We start from the raw sequence: 24,986 nt of genomic DNA on the forward strand, positions 1-24,986 counted from the left end.
GAAGCGGAATGGATTCTGGACAAGCAACAAAAAGTGCCCTCCAATAATCTTCATATATCTGCAAAATTTATTAATCCTTTCCTCTTTTAATTCACTGATATCTGCTACTTAGGATTTGAGCGCCTGAAGTCATGTTTTTCTTAGACCATTATATAAAATTGTTTGAAATCAAGGGTTCTTGCTTGTATAATGAGAAGTCTAATGACCTCGCAGGAGCCAAAGAAGAAATATTTTCAGGGGGAAAATTCTGAGTTGCTTGTTCATAATTATGCTTTGTTTACCAAAATGTTGAATGAACATTGATTATTTTTTTTCTCTCAAAGTGGAATCTTTCAGAGGGAAAGAAACTACTTGTATCACTATAGTTGCTGATGAAGCAACTGTCATGCTTGGAAAATATGAAAAGCTTCCCTCTAGATTAAACATGGCTTAAATTTGCAAATGTAGAATGCAAAAGCTGAGACTTGTTTAATAAAGTTGCCTCATTTAAAAAAAAATTTAAAATAAACAGATAATTCCTTAAGTGTTTGTTTTGCAGAAATATAGAACCATCCATAACCTTGGCATGTTAAGGAGAGTAGCTTCACCTATATCTATGGAGCCAATAAAAGTGAGAAAAATGACCTTTTCCAACTCTCTCACTCCTTCAAAGATACTCAATGTGCAACCATGTGTATGATTCTGTCCTCTAATGCCAAAAGTATGGAATTATCTGAATATAATAAAACCATGTCCAAAATAAAATGGCCACATGAGTGATGCATAAATAATCAAAAATTGACTATGTTTACTCTCCTGCCTAAAGCAAGATAAATTCTATACTTTTGGCATTGGAGGACAAAATCATACAAATCTCTTCTTTTATTGCAATTACTCTGGCATTCATGTATACAGTTTTTCTTTTTCACTAAATAATGTAGACAGACTCTCTCGGAGCCCAAGGGAAAGTAAAACGAAGGACAAGTTTGTGAAGAACACTGGTTATACGTGGAAAATTTTAAATAACTTTTTCTTACTCAGATTTCTATTTTTGTTCGAAATGTTTTATTGCTTCAAAAGTTGATATTATGAATAATTTCTCTATTATGCATGTCAGTGAGAAACTGGAACTTTACTGTAGCACCCCATTCAGTTTTTGAATTGTTTTATCTTCCAGCTGAAGACTTACTCATCTGATCATTTACTGCTAACCTTTACCCAAATATCAAATCTCACTGAAATTTCAATTTGAATGAAAACTCATTTGCTAATTTTTACTGCCAATTTTGTGGAAATGTTTAAAAACAATTTAGGTAAAATATATACATTGATTTGTTAATTCACTCAGCAAACATTTCTTGAGTACCAATTATGGGCAGACAACTGTTCTAGGAGCCAGGAATACATTACTGAACAAGACCACAAGTTTGTAGTCTCACAAAACCTACATTACTGCACAAAGAGAATGAAAATATTAAGTAATGGCAAGAATCATGATGAAAATGAAGCCGAGAAATTGCTGGGAGACTGCTAGGTTGAAAGGACACTAAATGCCTCTTTAAGAAGTGACCTTTTTATTTTGAGTTTGGAGTGACAGGGAGGAATCAACCATGCAGATCTGAGAAAGCAAATTCCAGGCAAAGGGAATACTCGAGGGTAGGAATGAGTGATGCAGGTTCAGAGACCAGAAAGAAGCTGAGTGTGCAATGAATGAGGAGAAGAGCTGTACAAGCTACAGTAGAAGGTATAGATAGAGGGCTAAACCCTGTAAACTGAAGTAAGCCAGGAAAGGCCCTAAGGTTTTTGTTTGTTTGTTTGTTTTTGTTTTTTTTTGTTTTTTTTAGGGCTGAACCTGCAGCATATGGACGCTCCCAGGCTAGGTGTCAAATCAGAGCTGCAGCTGGAGCCTATGCTACAGCCACAGCAATGCCAAATCTGAGCTACATCTTCAATCTAAGCCACAGTTTGTGGTAATTCAAGATCCTTAACCCATTCAGTGAGGCCAGGGATCGAACTCACATCCTCAGGACGCTATGTTGGGCTCTTAACCTGCTAAACCACAATGGGAACTCTAATATTTTATCCTAAGGAAGATAGGTGCCACTGAAGAATTTTTTTTTAAAAATAGTGACAGCAGGGAGTTCTTGTGTGGCTCAGCAGTAACAAACCCGACTAGTATCCATGAGGAAGTAGGTTCAGCCCTTGGCTTTGCTCAGTGGGTTAAAGACCCAGCATTGCCATGAGCTGCAGTGTAGGTCGCAGATGTGGCTCGGATCCTGCATTGCTATGGCTGTGGTATAGCTCTGATTCGACCCCTAGCCTGGGAACTTCCATATGCTGTGGGTGCAGCCTAAAAAAAGAAAAACAATAGTGATATTCAATAACATATATTTTTAAAATACCACTTTGGCTACCATGTGGGAATATGTTGTGGTAAGTTAAGGGTGGTGTCAAAGAGATTAGAGGCTACAGTAGTTATTCAGGTGAGAAGCTGATGGTTTCAGCTAGATTGGTAGGAGTGAAGAAAAAAAGAAGCACTTCAGATTATGCTCTGTAGGTAGTTAATAAGATTTCCTAATAGCATGGATTTGGAAGATAGAAGATTAAGGCCTAAAAAGAGATTTAGAAAGTGTTCCTATTGATAAATCAGGAAAGCAAGGAGAGAAGGGGTTGCTATGGATATTGGAGGAAGCCATGTGCTGTTGTCATGGAAGCTAAGAACAGAAGGTGTCTTAAGAGAAGAGAGTATTTAACAGAGAGATTGATTTAGATGACGGAAGAAGGAGCAGTGTATTTGCTAGTACAGAGTAATTGGTGACCGTGAGTAAGAGTAATAGGGTGGGAACCCAGTGAAAGGGTTGGACAGACAATGGTGGATATACACAGGATATACACATTTTTCTTAAAGGATTTTGCTGAGAGGGAAAGCAGAGAAATAAGACAAGCTAGAGAGAAGTCTGAGGTCAAGATAAGTTTTTGCTTGTTTTTTTAAGATCAATGGCATTAAAGCACATTTGTACACTAATGAGAATAAATTAGAAGAAAGAGGGAGAAACTAAAAGAAGGAAATAGGTAATGTAGTTATAGGAGAAAAGTCCTGAAGACAAAAGGACACGGGAATCACAGAATGTAAGAAAGGGTTGCCTCTGAAAGGAACAGGTATACTTCATCCATTGTAATAAGAGAGAGGAAAGAAAATATCGTACAGATGATGATGGCTGGTAGGATCTAAGGAACATGATGGATACTGAATTTACTTCAAATAATAACAGTCTTCATATGTTAAAGAAATACTGGAATTGATAAGCCAAGAAGATGGCAAGTGGCAGTCTTTCCATGAGAGGAAAGGATGGGTGAATAGAGTGTGTGAAACTTAGGGTTATAGAGGAATGTAATATACAAAGGGAATTAAGGTTCTTAAATGTATGAACTAGCTATATTTTGTGAACTTTTTCTTGAAGTGGTGGGCAGTTAAGAAACAGATATCAAAGCCAAGTTCTTCTAAAGTCGTATGAGCTTATCTATCTGCACCAGTGTGTTAGCAGTAGAAAACAAAAAGAAGACAAAAGGAAGACCTGAATAAACAGGAGAAGACAGGAGATGCAAAATTTATTGAGCATCTACTGGGTGCTAGGTACTTCATATGTAGTAGTATATGGCATCTACTGGGTGCTAGGTACTTCATATGCAGTAGTATATGTTCTACGACTGGTTAACACAATTGAATCGTATTAGAAATCTTCTAGAGATATAATTAAGCCTAAAATTTTGTTGGGGGGAATGAGTAGTGGTGTTGGCATTGTTATTTTGTATAAGATAATGGGTAAAGCCTCTCTGGTGTGGTGGTGATATTTGAGCAGAGCCCTGAAAGAAATGGTGGAGTAGGCCGTGTGGACAAGCAATGCTGGCAGAGAAAGCCAAGTCTCTGAGCAGGGCACTTGCTTGGCTCTTATGTGTAGGCTCAGCACAAACAGCTCCAACATAGTTGTCAGAACCCATTTGTTGTTCATTAACTTGAGCTCTATTTTACCTGCTGGCTGCTGGCATGATCCAGGTTCATTTTTGCTGCTTCTTTATTTTTCTTAAGAGTCAGTGAGGATTTCTTCCATTTCATGGCCAATGACTGGATTCAAGCCATGACAAAATTTTCGCCAGTCTAAAACATCCCTCTTTGAAAAATTCTTGTTTGCTTTATATTGGATCATCAATGTCTCAGCTATACAGCTCTGCATGAGTGGCCAACGTGGAGTAGTGAGCATCATGCAACTGTTTCCCTGAAGACCTTGTTGGCACCTGGCTTTCCAAGGTCTGTTTTCTTCCCAAGAAAAGCAACTGTAGATATGGAGCCTTTTTTTCTAGCATCTTTAAGCTTACTGACAATGTTGTACATTGGATGTGATACTGTTAAGATGATGAAGCATCTGGGAAGCATGTCCTTGAAAAAATGGACAAAGAAACTTGGAAACTTGTCTTGGAAAACAGAACTCTAAAGCAAAGTATATGAATTCTTTTAAAAGATTTTAAGGATCAAGGCAGCAATTCCAGAATCATAATTCCTTGTCCCAAAAAGGCATGTCTTAGTAATCTTTGTATCATTCTAAGTGCCTAGCCAAGTTTTAGATGGATAGATAGGTGACTGGATCTACATAATTAACATGTCTCAGGACTTTCTAATAGTCAGAACTTTCCAATAATACAATTGTCTGCTTCTTAAGTAACTTTTTCCACTCATGGAAAGGTTCATGAAGAGGATGAATGGTGGTTGCAAGAGATAAATGACTCTATGTTACATATTAGAAAGTAAATATTACATATATTAGATATGTATCTAATAAATAGACATTTCTGTACTAGGTGGAAAGTTGGACTAGTTATTATAGGTTCTTGGAAAGCAATGATCTCTGCCAACACATGCATGGGGCCCAGAGCAAAACTCCAGTTATGCACTGAGCTTTTGACTTGTTACTGCAGCATAATCTATTCTAATGATTACAGTCTTTGGTAACAGTTTTGGATAGGAATTTAACATCTCATGTGGCTAAAAGAAGTTATATTTTCTGGTCTCAATTTACTTACAATAATTGAGGGCTAAATAAAACAGTTTCCAAAGCTGCATTTACTCAAAAACTTTGTGATTCTGTGAGTCAAGAAAACTCTCTGGAGACGTGGTGGTAGAATCTATCACAAATATGCTGGTACAGCAATAACCTGTCAACCGCTATGGACAGAGAATTGTTTTCCCCTAGAAGCCGTCTTTGGAAATTTCAGTTAGGAATGAAGTCATGCCACATTTTCTGATTGAGTCAATATCCAGAACTATCTTGAAATGTTATAAAATCTTACTGATTAACCCAGGGTAATTAACATGGTAATTTTCCCTCATCTGTGATAAGAGAATAATAAATACCAAATGTTGGATTTTTTTTTATTCCGGGTACTCCACAAATATTATCTCATCAAGTACCCTATCTACCTATGTATGCATGTATGCATGTATGTATGTATGCGTATGTCTCTACCTATCATCTATCTAAACACAGATGCTATTATTTTCCCAGTTTTGCTGGTGAAGAAACTGAGGCTTTCAGAAAATAAAATACCTTCCCAATCGATTAACACTGCTAGGATCTAATTCTAGGTTGTCTGAGTCCAAAGCTCAGGTCCTTAATTTCTAAAATACCTCTGGACAGATACATGGCGAAAACTTTGTAAATAGAGCATTTCAGTTTCAGTCCCATCCTCTTTTACATATGGATAAATTGACCTCTTATACCAAATTCACTGTCTGTGCCTTTCAATTTTGGTCACACATCAGCTTATCAAAGTTATTTGTTCTCTTTCTTAAAGTTCCTTGCCAGTTTCAAGAAGTTTCTCTGTGGTTTTCCCCTTTATTGCTCTTTTCTTCCACATTCTCCTTTCCACATTATTTCATATATAATATACACCTGTGATGATCTATTTACTCTGTCTATAATTTTAAGTTCCCAATTCTAAACAACAAGCAAAGCAGGACTAAATTATAAGCTGTGTGGGTTCTATCGCTGTGTGAAAGGCATGACATTCTATAGTTTTACCTTTTACTACAGAAAATTAAGCAACACAGACTGAACTATTCCTGATAAAAAAAACTTCCTGTTCTTTCATATCTATATTTGCATCTTTTCTGAAACATTCTTGACATTCTTTTCCTAACGCCATCAACCTTGACTCTTTGTTCTGTACCATTTGTATAAGATCTTACAGTAGAGATTAATGGCCAGCTAGAATATTCTCTGTATAAAATATCAAAAAGAAAAGAATAGAAGTACTTATATAAGGTGATTCTCTCCGTAAAGTAACATCAAGAACACAGATGGTTGGAGTTCCTGCTATAGCACAGTGGGTTAAGAATCCAACTACAGGAGGAGTTCCCGTCATGGCTCAGCAGTTAGCAAACCTGACTAGCATCCATGAGGACTTGGGTTTGATCCCTGGCCTCACTCAGTGGGTTAAGGATCTGGTGTTGCTGTGAGATGTGGTGTAGGTTGCTGATGCGCCTCGGATCCCCAGTTGCCATGGCTCTGGCATAGGCCAGCAGCTACAGTTCCAATTGGACCCCTAGCCTGGGAAGCTCCATATGCTGTGAGTGTAGCCCTAAAAGAAAAAAAAAAAGAATCCAACTGCAGCAGCTTGGGTGGTAGTAGAGGTGTTTCCAGGTCCTGTACAGTGGGTTAAGGATCCAGCATTGCTGCAATTGTGGTGGAGGTCACAGCTGCAGTTCAGTTTCAATCCCTGACCTGGGGAACTTCCACATTCAGCGGGTGTGTAGCCATTAAAAAATACTGGAGTTCCTGCTGTGGTACAGAGGAAACGAATCCAACTGGTATTGATGAGGATGTGGGTTCGATTCCTGGCTTCACTCAGTGGGTTAAGGATCCAGCATTGCCATGAGCTGTGGTATAGGTTGCAGACACAGTTCAGATCCCATGTTGCTGTGGCTGTGGTGTAGGACAGAAGCTGTAGCTCCAATTCAACCCCTAGCCTGGGAACTTCCACACGCCTTGGGTGCAGTCCTAAAAAGCAAAAAAAAAAAAAAAAAAAAAAAATAATAATAATAATATAGATGATTTTCTCATTATTCAACAAATCTAAAAACACAATGATGAGAATGTTAAAGTAATATAAAGAACACAATAAAATAATACGGCAGATAGAAATACTTTATCTAATCTAACTTTGAAAGATTTAAATCCCCTAAAAGCCCAATACTTTGCCTGTAAGTCCTTACAAACTTTGACTAAGGGCAACTTTTCCTCATGAAACAATGATTTTACCACATTTTGTTTGCAGTGTATTTTGGGGTAACCTCCCCAACAGTTCCACCTTGTTCACTTGTGTTGCTCCCAGCAATTACAACTCCACAGGAGTGACCCATCATTGTTTAGCCCAATCAGCATGATCCCATTTTCCTCGACATAGTGGATCCCACTGCAAAGGGACTGGATCAACAATGAACATGGGATAGAATGAAGGCCAGTGAGATCTAAGATAAGAAATTCTGGGGGAAATGCTTTCTGTTCTTGGGAAAAGGCAGTTTTACAAAGCTAAATATTTCTCCTTGGAGATGAACTCTAGAATATTCTAGCCATTCCTCCCCTATGAGAGAAAGCCAGCCTCAGAATAAAGCTGATCACACACAAGCAAATGGAAACATACCAGAGCCTGTCCCGAGATGCATTATCCATTTATGTGAGTCTATCAAGCCTGTTTCATAAGTCATTTTGGATTGGGTTTTCTATTACTTGAAACACAGATGAACAATGAACCCTAATTCATACATCATTTAATTTGTTTCTTAATTTACCCATTTTTCTAATAATACACTTTTAATAATCCATGTACTTTTATGATCATATCTCAAAGTCAGATAATTTAGATCATATCTCAATATGAGACGCATTAGAAGAAATTAACTTACAGGGCTATTTTAAGAAAGTAACAATATTGAACTTTGGGAGCCAAAGAAACCTTGAGAGATTATGTGAAAGATTTAGAACTGTATAAAGCATACCAATAACAAAAGACAACCATTTCTTGAAATCTAATGCATTGGAAAAGGGTATTAAGTCCTTGGTTTGGGAGTTCCCACAGTGGCTCATCAGTAACGAACCCCACTGGTATCCATGAGGATGCGGTTTCAATCCCTGGCCTTGCTCAGTGGGTTAAGGATCCAACCTTGCAGATGCAGCTTGGATCCTACGTTGCTGTGGCTGTGGTGTAGGCCAGCAACTGCAGCTCCCATTTGACCCCTAGCCTGGGAACTTCCATATGCTGCAGGTGTGGCCCTAAAAAGGAAAAAAAAAAAAAAATCCTTGGTTCACTTGTATTATTTTTATTTATTGTTAATCCAAGGCCTCTTAATTAAGATCGTAGTGACTAACTTGATATATAAAACTCCAGTGGCATTATCTGCCTGATGCATCAAGTCAAATGATGCTGTGTGACTATCAAGGCCTTTCACAATCCAGGTTCTCTCTGCTCCCCTACTCTACCTACATATCTCAGCACTTATCCACTTGTGCCTGCAGCCCCAGACTCTTCACAGCTTTGCTGCCCTTATCCTCCCTGTCTCCATATATACCATCTTAGTTTGCACATCTGTGCTTTTTGGTTAAGTCCTCCCCTGACCTCTCCAAGAGTGGAACTCTTTGCTGTACATAAGCTCTACCACAGTATTTGGTTCTCTGGTTCTGATTATATATTACTGTGCATTTGCCTCTAATGCTTCAGTTTTCTCTGTAATTAGACTGTCATATCTTGAGAGTAAGGATGGAGATTTATTTCTCTTGTAACTCCCCTAAAGCCTCAAATACTGTGTAGCAGAGTAGACATTACATAAAGACATACTTGATTAATTAACAATGTTTTTACTATTTGTCTTACAGAATCTATAGCATGGATCTAGAAAAAGATTTTAAATGACTGGTTTGGCTTAAGGCTGCCAGATTTAGCAAATACAAATACAAGATGTCCAGTTAAAATTTACTTTCAAATAAATAACAAACTTTTATTTTATTTTATTTTTTGTCTTTTTAGAGCCATACCTGTGGCATATGGAAGTTACCAGGTCTAATCAGAGCTGCAGCTGCTAGCCTATGCCACAGCCACAGCAATGCCAGATCTGAGCTGCACCTGCGACCTACACCACAGCTCATGTCAACTCTGGATCCTTAACCCACTGAGCACAGGTAGGAATGGAACTTGGGTCCTCATGGATACTACTTGGGTTCATAACTGCTGAGCCACAATGGGAACTCCAACAAACTTTTTTTTTTCTTTAGTATTGCTTATCAGATGCAATATTTGGGGCATAATTATACTAAAAACAAACAAACAAACAAAAAACAAAACCAAAAAAAAAAAAGCCAAGAAATCTGCTTTTGTTTTTTAGTTTAAAATTTAAATTTTATTGGCTGTCCTTTATTTCAGTCGTTTAACCTTATGCAGTTTTGCTAATTAAGTCCTATAGGACATGAAGTTCCTTGCATGGTTTCTTCTAGCAGCAACAACACATAGATTGATTACCCATTATGTGCAAGTCACCCTGCATCCTCATGTACAAGAAGCAAAGATGAATAAGATGCTACCTCTGCCCGGAAGTAGTTCATAGTCTGCTGGGAGACACAGCCCATTTCAGTCCAGCCTCTACTTAATGTACCATCTGGATGTTAATCCATATGGCCAAGAACCTCTCTAGGTCTGACACAGCCCTCCTGGGCAAAAGTAAAGTACACAGGTTTATAAGTTTAAAAGTAGACATTAAATAATTCCTGTCTCTGAGGTGTTATATAATAAAACACCATAGTTCATCATCCTAAACGAAAACAATTATTCATAAATTCTTTTGATCAGAACATTTTACTCAGCTTTTGATAATTTAGTTTTTTTATGAAAGATCTCTTTCTTGTTCCTGAATATTTAATATGCATTTTTTAGCAAAAGAAATGGTATAAGGTATTGCATGACATTTTCTCCCTCTGAGACACTGCAGAAATGCCATGCCAACTACTTAATGTGAGTCACTTACTGAGCTGATCAACAGAATCCAATGATTTAGATTTCAAACCTTCTGCTGTGTGGCTTTGGCCATAGCAGACATTTTCTTTGCATAGAAAAATGTCATAACAGCAGTGTGTGTGTGTATGTGTGTATAAAGTTCGACATTGTTTAAAAATTTTAGCTTCACTATATGTATTAGTTGTAGGCCAAATAAATTCAAATTTCAGAAATAACAGGCTTTTTTTTCATTAAAGTATCACTGATTCTCTGTGTGTGTGTAAAGGGATTTCCTAGACTTAGAATATATAATTTAAGACTTTAAAACAATTTCACCTTAACATAAAACACACGAGTTTTTAGCTCTTGAATAGGAAGTATCATGTCTTCCTTTTCTTTTCTAAACATAAGCTACTGACCTCAAGACACCATCTGTACTTCCTTGGAGATCATATTAAATTAAGATAAAAAGGCATAATACATAAAATGATGATTTCCATGGAGTTCAATTGTTTTTTAGTGTATCACATGGAGTTGTAAATGGAGTGGTATTTAAAGGCAATGAGAATATTAGGAAAAGTTCTATTAAATTGAATGATTTGTCGATTACCAAGATACAAGGCTATAGGTAGCATTCTCCTTATGCCAAATCCTTGGAAACTGGGAGATACTCATTTAAAGTAAATATTTCAGGTCGTCAACAATTACCTTTGGTAGCTCTTCAATTTGATTGGCATCTAGGTAAAGCTCTTCTAAAGTCCGTTCAAAGTTAAAGACCTCCTTTGGCACCTGCTGAAGGCTGCAGTGGGAATAATCTAACACCGAGATGATTTCTTCTTCACCTCGGAAACATCGGCACGGCACCAGACGGCCGATGATTTTCCGCTTGGTGGTCATCTCCAGGCACTGCACTAGAGAAGGACAGAAAAAAACAGCAACTGCTTAACCACTTGCCTTTCGAAGGCATTCTTTACAATATTTACAGCTCAGACAATTAATTATGGTATATATTTGATAATTATAAAATGCTTTAAAGTTTACACAGGGCATGTGTGTGCATTATATCATTTACTCCTTAAACCGCCCTCCAAGCTATATGACAGGTTTTTATTCCCATTTAACATGCAAAGAAATGGATTCAGGAGTTCACACTGTGACTCGGCAGGGTACGAACCTGACTGGTATCCATGAGGATGCGGGTTTGATCCCTGGCCCACTCAGCGGGTCGGGGATCCAGCGTTGCCCTGAGCTGTAGTGTAGGTCACAGTCTTGGCTCAGCTCCCCCATTGCTGTGGCTATGGCTGGCAGCTGTAGCTCTGAGTGGACCCCTCGCCTGGGAACTTCCATATGCTGCAGGTGCAGCCCTAAAAACCAAAACCAAGCAACCAACCAAACAAAAGAAATGGGTTCAGAAAGGTTCAGAGAGTTCTCATCCTCATATAGTTTTGGAATGGCAGAACTAGCCCAGAATACAATCATGACTCAGAGCAATGCTTACAGTTGCATTTGAAACATGGATCTATAATACGCATATGTTTAAATTTTTCACAAATTGCAGTGCAGAGCAGAAACCTCCACAATGTGTTGGAAGAAAAATACAGTTCTCTCATTTCTGCAAAATAGTCAAGTTTTACCCATATGTTTATGATATCCTTCCTCTTTTTGACTCAAATTTATTCCAGTAATCAATATATATATAACCAATTATAAATCCTTTGATTTTAATGGGAGAAAACATTTGTAGTAGAAATCTCTGACTTCCTGGCATATCTTTCTCTAGGTGAAACTGACCAAATGCCATGAAATCTTGCATAGATTGGTATCATGGCATCTATACCATTTTTTTTAAATTATTGTTTTTCATGTCATTCTTTTCCTGGACAGTAAACCTATTGTGGATAAGAAGCTGTGTTTTGTTCATTTTTACATTTGTTTTGGTGCTTGACATATAGTAGATATGCAATAACAAATGTAAAATGAACAAATGAATGAGTGAATGAATAAATAAAATTTTTTGAGACTCTCCCCTCAACCACCATAAGATACTGATCATTTGCTTGAAAAACTTCTCATTCAAACTAAAAGGTCACTACCTCTGTGAATGTCTTCCTTTGAGCTCCCAGAACACTAATCACATTGCTCCCTAATTATGTGTACTATTTTCCCATGTATGGAGTGAGTTCTTGGAAGAGAGGATCTTGTCTTATTCATCTTTGAATTCGCAGTACACAGTACAGTTTGTCATCTACAGAAATGTATTGAATGAGCATCAGTTTGAAAGCTGCATTGAGTTTGTTGATTTATTTTTACTTATCAACACAAACCTATTGCCAAAAGAGAAAATAGTTTACAAAAATAATACAGCATTTTGTTTTCAAATGCCTTAGATTAAATCATGTGGAGGCAAATAAGTAAAAGATGCTTAGGAGATGTTGAAAGTTCAACCCAAAGCCATCCTTATTCCTCCTTTAACTTTCGAAATAAATAAAATCATATTTTGGGGACAGGTTCATGAGTCAGCTCTTTTAGATGGTTATTTGCACATGGTGATCTGCAGAAGGCTGACAAAAAACACTAAAAAGATGACCTTTCTTCTCTATCACTTTCTATCTCTTGAACCTTTATGCTTCTCATTTCTGGGAGCTTGAATCAAATGGTTTTGTAACTGTTATTTTACTTGAGCTTATTTGAAAGCCCTACTTGTAGACTGGTCTCTATGTGGGATCTGGCCTATATTAAGCAGCCAGTAAATACATTTGGTAAATATATGACATATATTAGGCACACAGTAAATGTTTGTTGAGGTTACTGTAGTTGTAAAGGTAAATGATGATCGCTCAGGCTATGATAGTGACAGTGAGGATGGAGAGAAGTGATAGATTGGAAAGATATTTAGAAGCAGAATCTAAAGTATGGGTGATATATTAAATGAGGTGGAAGAGGAGACTGTGGAATCAGGGGAAGTCTTAAAAAATTCCCAGGCTTTTAATTTGTCACTGGTAGCCACACTGACTACCCAGCTGTGATGCCATAGAACTGACTTAAGTCATGCATCCTGTCTGCCTCTATGATTCACAGGTGAAGAATCAGTTGTTCACAGATTTTTTTTTTTTTTTTGTCCAGTGCCTTGCACTTACCCTTTTGTGGTAAACCATGTGATTATTTCTTGATAACTTGTCTGTTGCTGTGATTGCATTTTTTTTTTTTTTTAATGATGAAGAGGAAGAAGAGAATATCTAGGCCTGTACTTAAACTATTTGGCCAGAGTGTCTGCCATCCACTAAGACTTTTGCAATTTCGTTCACTTAGGATTGCTCCCCCTATCATTGATCCCCAGAGTAAGTTCTTCTGGCTATTTGTCTACAGCTTGTTTCATTCTTACAATGGGCTGAGCTTTCCTCTGGACCACTTTCTATTTCTTTCAATTCCTCTGAACTGAGATTACATCAGAATCAATAACTTCACTGATCCTCTCCACTGAAGGCACTCCCCCTCAAACTCTCAATAATATGTGGTTTATTTACAATCTTTAAAAGTGGAACATGCTGATTTCTCATCCTTTAAATACTTCAGGGTTGGAAAGTGGAACCGTTATCCCCCAAGCTCTCTAAAAACTAATATCCTTCTTTCATCCTATAAAGGCCCTATTCCTCTGATGCTCTCATTATCTGGCAGTAATATCTTTTTCTACTCTTCCTCATACCATTCATTTACTATATCTTGAACCCATTGATGACTTTGGTGTCTCCTTTATGGACTATCTCTCTATCATAACTCCTTATATTTCTGATTTATGCTCTCTGCACATAATAGCTTTCAACATTTTTTCCCCACCTCACATTTTTAAATACTTTGATTGCAGTGCTACTCCGTGACTTTTCCTTTACAGGTTTCTAGTACATAACATGATGGTTTACATGTCTTCTAACAAATTCCCACACACTTCTAGCCGACCAAAATATATTTAGCAATTTCATTTCAGATTTATAGTACTTATTTTATTATGACTACAAAACCACTGTAATTCAAATACATTTTACTTCTTGTGCATCTTTTCGTTTCCTTAAAGGTTCTTTTATGTATTTATTTGGTTAGTTTTGCTATGTACCTTTCGATAGTTCACTTTCCTAACTGTCTGCTCTTGGTATAATGAAACATGTATAATCTGCCACTCCACCCCCTCTCCCACCCCCCGGAATAATCCTTCAGGAGCACTGACTTCCTGCTCCTTTCTGGAATGCTTGCTTTTCTAGACCTGGAATTTCCCTTCACTGTCATTCTGTAAATTTGACATTCCTTTCTTCTGTTTTATTCTTATTTCCTGGACCCCATGTCTTTTTCTTTCTAGATTTATTGCAATATAACAACCAATGGTGGAATATAGCATCCAGTAACTTAATGTGAAAGAATCTATGGCAGGAACATTTTTGAGACCTTTGCACATATGAATAGGGATTCATTTCACCCACAAACAATTGAAAGTTTGGCTGGACACATGCTTCTAGGAGAGAAATACTTTTCTTTATAAATTTGAAGATATTTTGAATGTAATATTTTCTAGCTTTTAAGGTGTTGCTGGGAAATCCAGCTCCATTACTCTTCAAAAATCCTGTTTTATACCCACCCACCTTCCCCTCTGCCAGAACATTTTAGAATTCTTATCTTATTTATAGTCTTTTGAAATTTCATGACAATGTGCTTTGATTTTTCTTTTTTTAATCCATTATACCGGGGACTTGATGGGCCTTTTCACTTTAGAAGCACTTATTCTTCAATTATGTTAATCTTATGGTATTTAATTGATAATTTCCTCCTCTTCCTTATTTTTATTTTCTTTTTCTGTAATCCTGATTGGTTGTACGTAAGACCTATCTCAGAATTATGCTGTAATTCAATTATTTTTTCTTATAATTTCTATGTTTTTTTGTCTTTTTATTTTATTTTCTAGGAGATTTCCTCAAATTTATCTTCTAAATCCCATCTACTGTATTATCTTTTATCTGATAACAGGTTTCTACCATCCATAGATGACTTGTTGCTTTCTAAATGCATGTACTTTTTTCACAGTATCATGTTTTATTTCAGGATGCCATATCACTTTCATTTCTCCCAGAAGATAGTAACTACAGACTTTTTTTTTAACCTTTCCCCCCTGCTCCTTGCATTTTTTCCTGAGATCTATTTTCTGCTTGCTTCTTTCGGTCTATATTTTGTGATAGGGGTTTTCCACAAATATCTTTTGATGCCTGGCTGTCCTTCAGTATTGAAAAGCGACATTCTAAAGAGCTAATTGGAAGTTTTGTATGCATGACAGGTTTCACTGCAGGATGACTGGCAACACGCCAAAGAATATTCTGGTCTTCTGCTTGAGGCATAACTATGCTGTTTTATATATAAAGATTTAAGTCATTTTTCTATTTTCAGTACTAAGTTCCTTTAGTTCTTCGTGCAGTACCTGTTGTCTCTAAGACTCTAAGGAGGTCCATAATATTTGCATCCCTTTGTGGGTACTTTACAATGTAGCTGACTATGAACTTGTTATATAGATGAATATAAATTATATCTTTTCTCCCTGTCTCCTTAGAATTTGTTGAAATCTCTTATCTCCTGGGATCTTCTCTTCAATTTCTTCTCTCCTTGCGTACATGCACATTTTAAAATTCCTTTTAGTTTAGTGGAATTTTAGTTGTAAGTTAAGATAAATAAGGAAGGTGGGCAATTAATGTCCATGTTTAAAAGCAAGTTTTCCTGGAGTTCCTGCTATGGCACAAAGGGATCAGCAATGTCTCTAAAGCACCAGGACGCAGCTTCCATCCCTGGCCAGGGCATTGGCTTAAAGGATCTGGCATTGCCCAGCTGCAGTGTAGGTCACACCTGCATCTGATTCCTTGGCCAGAAAACTCCATATACCTATGGGTGGTTAAAAAAAAAAAAAAAAAAGTAATCTCCCCTTCCCCGACTGAACAGAAAATTACATATTTCTTTCAAAAACACTCTCTTCCTTTGGCTCCTGTGACTTCACACCCCTCTGACATTAGCCTTCTGCTCTGGTTCCTCCATATCAACCTTTTGAGAAAGTGTCATCTTCTCTACTGAACATTCAGATATACAGTATTAGAGGTTTCTCTCCCTAGGCTTGGGGCCCTTCTAATTGTACACTCTCTTCCTTTCAGTCTTTACAATCTCACTCACCTTTCTCAACTTTTTTATTTAACTTTGATGAGGGATGGCTATAAAGCTTTTCAAATCTCTTTTCAGATTTATTTCCTTCTTCATTTAAACTTTGTGTTTTACGAGCATCTCAAACATAACATGTTCAAACTTGAGTGATGCTCTTCAAAGGTAGTCAAGAGCTTGGACTCCAGAGCCAACTCCCTGGCTGTGTGACTCTGGACACATTGTTTGATGTTTTACCTTGATACATTTATTCATGTCTAAAATAGCAGAGTATACACCAAGCACTTAAAAGTCTGTCTTCAAGTTTTAAGCATTCGCTAAATGTTAGCAATGACTGTCCTGCTCAAACCTCCTTTTCTCAGACTCGGTGGATAGCGATACCCTCCACCTGGTTTCTCAAGATAGAAATCTTGTTATTGTTCCTGACTCTTCTCGTGTCCTCATTTCCCACATCCGACAATCACCAAGTCCTAATCCTTCAATAGCCTAAACATATTCTGATTCAGGTCTATTTTTCTTCATTTCAACTGCCCAGCATGCTGTTTCAAACTATTATCTCGTGCATTTGTGCCTGTCTCTCTCTTTCTGTTGTTCCTCCACCACATGAAGCTGGGGTGATCTTTTAACCACACAAACATTATTATGTCATCTTCCTTCTTTACATATGCCAATGACTCCTCTCTGCCCTCCAGGCAAAGTCCAACATTTTTACTGTGGCTTGTAAGTATGATGTGGTCCTCTGATCTGACTGCTGCCTTCCACACCCACACTCAGCTCTCTGTGCAGCCTGGCCAGGTACTAGTCTTCTCATTGTTTTCTATGCTCTTTGTATTCATGGTTTCCTTTGTATTTCTAGGACTATATATGATCTTTCTTTTACTAGGGCCTTCAGAAATAGGGCTGCATTTGCACAAGGTGCATTTCCTTGTTCTTTTAAAAAAATTTATATTAGAAGGGAAAATATCCTTCCTTTATTCAATATGTTCCAACTCAGTATGTCCTCTTCGTTCTTTGTTCCAACTACATGCTGTAATACCCTTTGATCACATTTTAATTACTTATTCAAATCAGTCTTGCTCACTAGACTGAAACCTCTGTGACCACAGGGACCATGGCTAGCCTGTTCAACAATGTTTATTTCCAGTAACTTGTCTAGGATCTGGTTCAGAGTAGATAGTTTAAAAACAGTAACTGTATTAGTAAGTGAATAGGGAGCTAAAGATTATTATAATGGCTTTATTTGTATAGTCCTTGCAAAAGTTCAAAACAATTTGCAATCTATCACCTTGCTTTTTTATGAGAAATAGGCATTCATGTATTATTTCCTGTATTTCAATACAAAACCAATTAAAGTTTAGTAAGTCTGTGATGTGCAAAAGGTCACACACAGAGTAATTAGTAGCCCTGAGATTAGATTTCTTATCTCCTTATCCCAAAGCCATCCCTTTTTTTTTCCATTAGCAGACCTTACATTACATTGACAGTGATATATACATATATATATAAATCAGCATATGAGAATTTATCAAACATGAATTTACTAGCAGTTCTACCATACACACACACACACACACATTCACATGCACACTTGATAGTTATTTACATATAGAATATTTCATGAGTGCAAACAGAATGAAAGGGTAGCAGTGAGGGAAATAACATCATTCATTCATCTGGTGATAAGAGTTAAAAAATTTTTTTTTGAATGTCAGAAGTATAGAAATATAGTAAGGTAAAATGGAGAAGGTGTTTCAGGAACTGAGTGGAGCATAACATATAAGAAAACACATGCTATACAGAAGCATCTTATACCTTCTTCTGAAACATGACTATTGGCAGTATATGGAAGAAACATATAGCTTCACACCTAGTGTATGGACTTTGACTCAGAAGCAATCTAATTTCCTGTTTTACTCCATATCCTTAGCAAACATCCAAAGAGGAATTCTTCGATTTTTAATTTTTCAAAGGGATTTTAAAAGGCAAGAGGAAAACAAGTATTCATCTCTTCCTGTTAATGTCTTTCCAGTAAGTTCCTTAAATCAAAGATAAGAGCATCCTTTTTTGGATTCTCTTTTCTCTGGAATCATATATTTAAAAAAAAATCTAAATTGAATAACTAAAGGGGATTTTTTTTTCTTCAATCCCAATATGTAGTTAGTGGTCTCCTTTTCGAAATTCTCCTGAGTCAAATGCATTTAAAGAGCAGGCCTCCATAACATGGTCTAACCTAGGTGAAGTAATGAAAAGACACTCATCTCGCTACATTCTTCAAATCCTTCTATATTCATACTTTACACCAAAGAGAATTTCAACCACTTGAGAATTATGCCTATGGTAGTTAACTCAAACAGTTAAAAAAAAAATCTATATATCTATATATCTATATATCAAAACACCTAAAGTTCAATACTTTTGTATTCCCTAGGATTTTTAGACTGATGGATGCCCATGCTATGCTTGCGCAATACTTTTTCCCTGGAAAGTTAAAAGGACAAAGGAGAGTTCAATCTTTCCAAGATTTCTTGTGATAAATACTCTGGCTGTCCTCATTAGTTGGCACAGTCTTACATTTTTTCAAAGGACAAATGTTTCTAATTTCTTCACTGAGAAACCCTTGCTTTACTAAGTGTGCCACAGGGATATGGAAACCTGCCAGCCTCTCTCCATGTCCTACTTCAAGAAACATCTTTAAAACCATTATCTAACCTTGAAGTATGTCTCTGAAACCCCCTCATCAAGACAACATACATGGTGATCCTAGCATTTCAAGTGGCGCATCTGAGATTTGCTTGTTTTTTGATTGTTGACATGATCACATTTCAAAACTACTCAGATTTCATGGGTTTGTTTTCATCTTATCATTACACTATCTGAAAGCCGGCAATTGTTATCCCCAATTTGACTCGCTATCCTTACAAGGAAATCAGACTGTCTTCATGAAGATCAATGGACTATTATCAAGATAAACACACTTGTGGTCTTTACTGCTGATGTTATCACATCAGCAATCCAAATAAGAAATAAAGAAGGAAAGCATGTGCCTGGTACCGACAAAAAGTTTTTTTTTTTTTAAATATTTCTGAGTTCTGCTTTTAGACAAGTGACTTCTTTTAAGACAGCAATGCTTCTGTTCTCTTTCCTCACATATTTCCCGGGAATTTTCATCCACTGACTCCAGAGAGTCTCTTTCTAGGAATGATTCCTAGTGTAAACCATCATGTGTGATTTATAGTTTCTAACTTCCTAATGAACCACCTGTCTTTAAAACTCAACGTAACTTGAAAATATTTTTTGCTAAGCTCCTATTCCATACCCGACACTGTGCTTTCTTCTTGATTGCTTGTTTCGATTAGTTTTCTTGTTTTAATTCTCTTAATTCTGTACCTCACAGTCATCTTTTACTACTCCTTTTTTTTCTTCTGGAATAGGTATTCAATGTCTTCCCCTTCCTCTCCTTACCATTAAATCTAGTTCAGACCCTTACCATTTCCTAGTTGTACTGCCCAAACAAATACAGTACAAAAGTGTACTATTTCCAGATGTCTTTCCTTTCCAATCATTTATTCAACATATATTTACTAAACGTTTACTATGTGCTGGGTACTGGGTACCATGGTGGGAAATACCATTGAATAAAAGAGCTATGGTCCTGGCTCTAATGGATTTACTGGTAGTAAGGGAGATAAACACAGACTAAAAAATTAAGCAAATCAATCCATAATTGTTCATTGTGATAAATGTGCTAAAAGAGTCTAAAGTTTTATCTATTTTACATATTTTCACATATATTAAGTATCTTGATTAATCCCTCAAAATGCATATCCATTCCCCAGTTTAGAACCTTCATTGAGTCTACATTTTCTTTTCTTTCTTTTTTCTTTTTCTCTCTCTCTTCCTCTCTTTCTTTTCTTTTCTTTTTTTTCTTTTTTTTTTTTTTTTTTTTTGCTTTTTAGGGCCACACCTGCAGCATATGGAAGTTCTTGGGCTAGGGGTGAAATCAGAGCTGTAGCTGCAGGCCTACATGACAACCACAGCCATGCGGGATCCGAGCCTCATCTGCAACCTACACCACAGCTCAGGGCAATGCCGGATCCTTAACCCACTGAGTGAGGCCAGGGATAGAACCCGCAACCTCATGGTTCCTAGTCGGATTTGTTTCCACTGGGCCATGACGGGAACTCCTGTTTTATTCTTTGATTTACTTAAGTCCTTGCCTACTAGTCATAGTGTGCCACAGTTTAAAAAAAAAAAAAAAAGATATACAGAATGAGTTTGGATCACTTATTGAAACTCTAATTCTTTTTAAAGTCTTCTCCAACTATTCCAGACTATAAATAAAGCTGCTATTCTTCTTCCTCTTCCTCACTATCATTATTGCCATCTTCACACTAACTACTCTAAACAATGCCAACATAAGCATTATAGAATCAACCTGGAAAAAAATCTCCTTAGAGAAGATTTGTACTGAATGGTGGCATTTACAAGCTTATTCAAAAAAATCTCTCCTGATTGTATCACATATGTGAGTAATGATATAGTGATACTTCTGTTCTTCTTTCTACATAACCCTCTCTTAGAATTTTTATCTACTGATTTAAATATGCACATATGGCTGCATAGGACAGAATAAAGCAAACTTCAAGCTTAGATTAAAAATAACACAAGTTCAGAAAAAAGTTCTTATTCTAATAAAATACCACAGTTATGTTTCTTAACGAATTTCACTTTCAGGCAAGTTGTGAACCTGAGCCATGAGCAATAAGAAGAAACGAATTTCTAAGTATTAGGGCACTCGCAAAGATCTAACTTTCAAAAGGTAGGTAACCTAAAGCAGTGAGTCTCTGGAATAATATCTGAAGGCTTATTTATATAGATACAGAATAAGGAAGTAGAAGAGAGGTTGTCTATACAGGCAATTTAATTAATGATACCTTAAGTTTGATTGGAACCTTAATCACTTGCTTCATTCTTGAATAAATTACTCAGATGATGGTCTTATACCTCACTATTTCCCAAGATATTTTTATACTGTGGTATAAGATAATGCCTGATGTTATTAATGATGGCTGAGTTATTAAGAATAAGATTAATTATTCAGCATGGTTTATTGAGAAGCCAGTGATATGTATAATATGTATAGACATAATTTAATCAATTATTTTATTTAATAAAAATTTGAATATAGTTACTATTTATTTTTTTTTAAAGTTCACCCTATGTGAAACACTTTACTCCACACTTTCTTCCAATGGCTTGAGTTGAGGCTTCAGTGAGAGCCAGTAAGAAAGCATTTTCCATAGAGTTGTCTCAGCTCAAGGATTCCTTGCCTTTTGAGATGTGACACAATGTCAATATGGTGCCCTTCACGAGACATGATGAAAGACCTACATTTTCAATCTGATATAAACAACTTAGAGAAAGCATTTTTAAATGGCATTTCATGCTGCTTTATATTCATTCTTCAATCATAACTATGGATAGCTTCTGATATTGTTTCTGTTCATTAATATTCTAATTAATGCTGATGATGGTGGTACTTGTGCCTTCAGGATGGTTAGAGCAAATTTGCAATTTTGAAACTCAACTAAATAAACAAGGCTTCTGTGATAATTTTTAATCAATTAAGACTCTTTGGGTATAAAGCTAGGCATTTACTTGATAACTGGAAAGATTTTAAGGCAGTCATGAAATATATAAGCCTGCTTGAGGTCACCTTCAGGCTGAAAGAAGAGTTAAAAGAAAAATTAATTTAAAGAACTTTCTGGGGAGTTCCCGTCATGGCTCAGTGGTTAATGAATCCGACTAGGAACCGTGAGTTTGCAGGTTTGATCCCTGGCCTTGCTCAGTGGGTTAACGATCCGGCGTTGCCGTGAGCTGTGGTGTAGGTTGCAGACGCGGCTCAGATCCCACATGGCTGTGGCTCTGGTGTAGGCCAGTGGCTACAGCTCCTATTCGACCCCTAGCCTGGGAACCTCCACATGCCACAGGAGCGGCCCCAGAAAAGGCAGAAAGACAAAAAAAAAAAAGAAAAGAACTTTCTGCAAGGAAGTTAAAGGACTGTGAGAAGGCTTAATAATCGTTAAATGAAAAGTTCATGGAAGAGTAACATGGAAGAATCAGAGGCTCATTTTAAAAATGAACTATTTTTTGCTATGATTCTGAGTTTTTTCCACTGTTCGTCTCTGACGTGAGTTTAAAAGCATAATTTCAAACAACAATTTAAAACATCCTAAGTATTTACTTATCTTTATTCATTTTGTAAATAATAAATGTTACATATGGAATTTTGTGGTTTATATTCTTACTGAATTGAAGAATAATTTAGGAGATAATTTAAAGCAACAGGATTTGAGAGAACTAAGAGAATGAAATCAGCAGCCAAATTGTGCAAAGAGAATTGGAAAAAGCCTAAAGAATGTAGGTGAGCTCTATGAATGCAAAGCGCCTGCCGAACTAACAGGGTCCTGCTGGTAGACAGAACGTACTTCAAAAAGACCACATGCTACCAGAGTAATCGTTTCTAAAATTCAAATCTGAACATGTCTAAAACTCTTCGCAGGCTCCGTGCTACCTCACCATGAACTCTGTATTCCCAAGCCGAGGGTATAAGGCTCTGCCAAGACTTCAGTCTCCTGGCGGACCACGTTCATGCTTTCCCTTCGGTGCCTTCTTGCCTTTGCATTTCCTGTTCTTCTCCTCAACCATCTGGCCTGCTCATCTCCCCATCGGTTATTCTTCCTTATCCCTTTCAACTAAACTCAGAGATTATCCTTGAAGAAAAATGGTCCTCTGCTATCTCTGTTACAGGTGAACTGTACCCTTCCCAAGTTCATGTGTTGAAGTTCTAACCTTCAGTACCTCAGAAAGTGACCTTATTTGAAAATAGGATTGTTATAGGGACAATTAGTTAAGATGAGGTCCACTGTAGGCAGGATTCTACTCCAGAATGACTGATATTCTTAGAAAAAGAAGGCATGGGAAAAAAAAAAAAAGAAAGAAAGAAAGAAAGAAAAAGAAGGCATGTGAAGAGAGAGACAAACATAGAGAGAGAAATGTAGAGAGAAACGGTGATGTCCATCTCCAAGCCAAGGAGAAAGTCTTTGAACAGATCCTTCCAACAGACCTCAAAAGGAACCAACATCTGGACTTACTACTTCTAGCCTTCAGAATTATGAGACAATAAATTTCTGTTGCTTGAACCAACTAGTGTGTGGTCTTTGTTACAGCAGCCTTAGCAAACCAATAAAACCCCCTTCTTCGGCTTCCAAGCAAAAGCCAGGTGCTCTTTTCCAGCGTCTGTAGAACCCAGGACCCGATATGGAAAAGACTTATTACAACTCTTTCCTTGTAAATCTATTGAGGTAGCATTCATTAGGCCATGAGTTCTGTCTTTTTGTTGTTGTTGTTCTCTTAATGAGGCAGACGTGCAATGAAATTCTCTTTTGTACAGATGAGTGAATAGAGGAAGAAATGAAAATTTTGTTTGGTCTTAAATTCACCAATCTGTTGAAGAAGATGTAAAACTGCAATTTCAGATGCAAGTAAAACTTTACAACAAATGTATAAAATTAGATACTCTGAAAAACAATATGTGTGATACCACAGAATGAACAAAATGGATAGGTTGCCCCTTCATTCTCAGAAATAAACATCCTGGAAAATAAGTGACTCTCCATGTCTTTAATCAGTACACATCGGAAATATAATAAACTATTTGAATCTAAAAATTTAACCCAGGAGTTCCCGTCATGGCACAGTGGTTAGGAACCATGAGGTTGAGGGTTCGATCCCTGCCCTTGCTCAGCAGGTTAAGAATCTGGTGTCGCCGTGAGCTGTGGTGTAGGTCGCAGATGCAGCTCGGATCCCACGTTGCTATGGTTCTGGTGTAGGCTGGAGACTACAGCTCCGATTCGACACCTAGCCTGGGAACCTCCATATGCTGCGGGAGTGGCCCAAGAAATGGCAAAAAGACCAAAAAAAAAAAAAATATATATATATATATAGAGAGAGAGAGAGAGAAAATAAAATAAAATAATAAAAATTTAACCCAAAGAGTTAAAGATTTCAAAAGTGTCTTGAAAAATTGATAGTTGGTTGTCATTTAGAAATGAAGGGTGTATCTTATTTAGAATAAGCGGTTCTAATAGAAAAAGGAGCACTGCATGTCAACATGGATATCCTAAACAGACAGTGGAAAAAAAATTGAAGAACATCCGAGAGAGGATTATAAAAACAGAAATTATACTACCTTAGAATATACACTATTAACCTCCAGGTCATGTGAAATGTATATGAATGACGTTTTTCTATTCTTTCTTTTCTTTTTTTTTGTCTTTTTGCCATTTCTTGGGCCACTCCCACGGCATATGGAGGTTCCCAGGCTAGGGGTTGAATCGGAGCTGTAGCTGCCGGCCTACGCCAGAGCCACAGCAACGTGGGATCCGAGCCGCCTCTGCAACCTACACCACCGCTCACGGCAACACCGGATCTTTAACCCACTGAGCAGGGGCAGGGATAGAACCCTCAACCTCATAGTTCCTAGCCAGATTTGTTAACCACTGCTCCACGGGGAACTCCTGAATGACAGTTTTCTAATGAACATTATCACACTGTCATAAAGAGAAAAAAATAGGAGTAATGAGGGAAGAGCTGTTTAGATATTTTGGGACACATAATTCTGCTCAATCAAAACTTTCTTACTTAAAATTCCATTTGTTATTTTCTTCAGAACATAAAGTGGTATCTATTTATTATTTAGAATTTGGAAAATATAGAAAAGTATAAGAAGTTAA

At 37.1% G+C, this 24,986-nt stretch overlaps 1 protein-coding gene across 5 annotated transcripts in view; it reads right to left on the reverse strand.

The window, feature by feature from the left end:
• The window catches only part of LRRC7 (leucine rich repeat containing 7), a 528,235-nt gene that overhangs the window by 325,292 nt on the left and 177,957 nt on the right, over positions 1 to 24,986 (reverse strand). For all 5 annotated transcript variants that reach the window (XM_047792054.1, XM_047792057.1, XM_047792056.1 and 2 more), the window contains one exon: positions 10,723 to 10,925. In XM_047792054.1, the coding sequence (XP_047648010.1) occupies positions 10,723 to 10,911 (189 nt within the window). In that variant the 5' untranslated portion in view covers positions 10,912 to 10,925. Of the gene's footprint in view, positions 1 to 10,722; positions 10,926 to 24,986 lie in introns of those variants that run through there.

This window comes from Phacochoerus africanus, chromosome 8, assembly GCF_016906955.1.
Source record: "Phacochoerus africanus isolate WHEZ1 chromosome 8, ROS_Pafr_v1, whole genome shotgun sequence".
Lineage (NCBI taxonomy): Eukaryota > Metazoa > Chordata > Mammalia > Artiodactyla > Suidae > Phacochoerus > Phacochoerus africanus.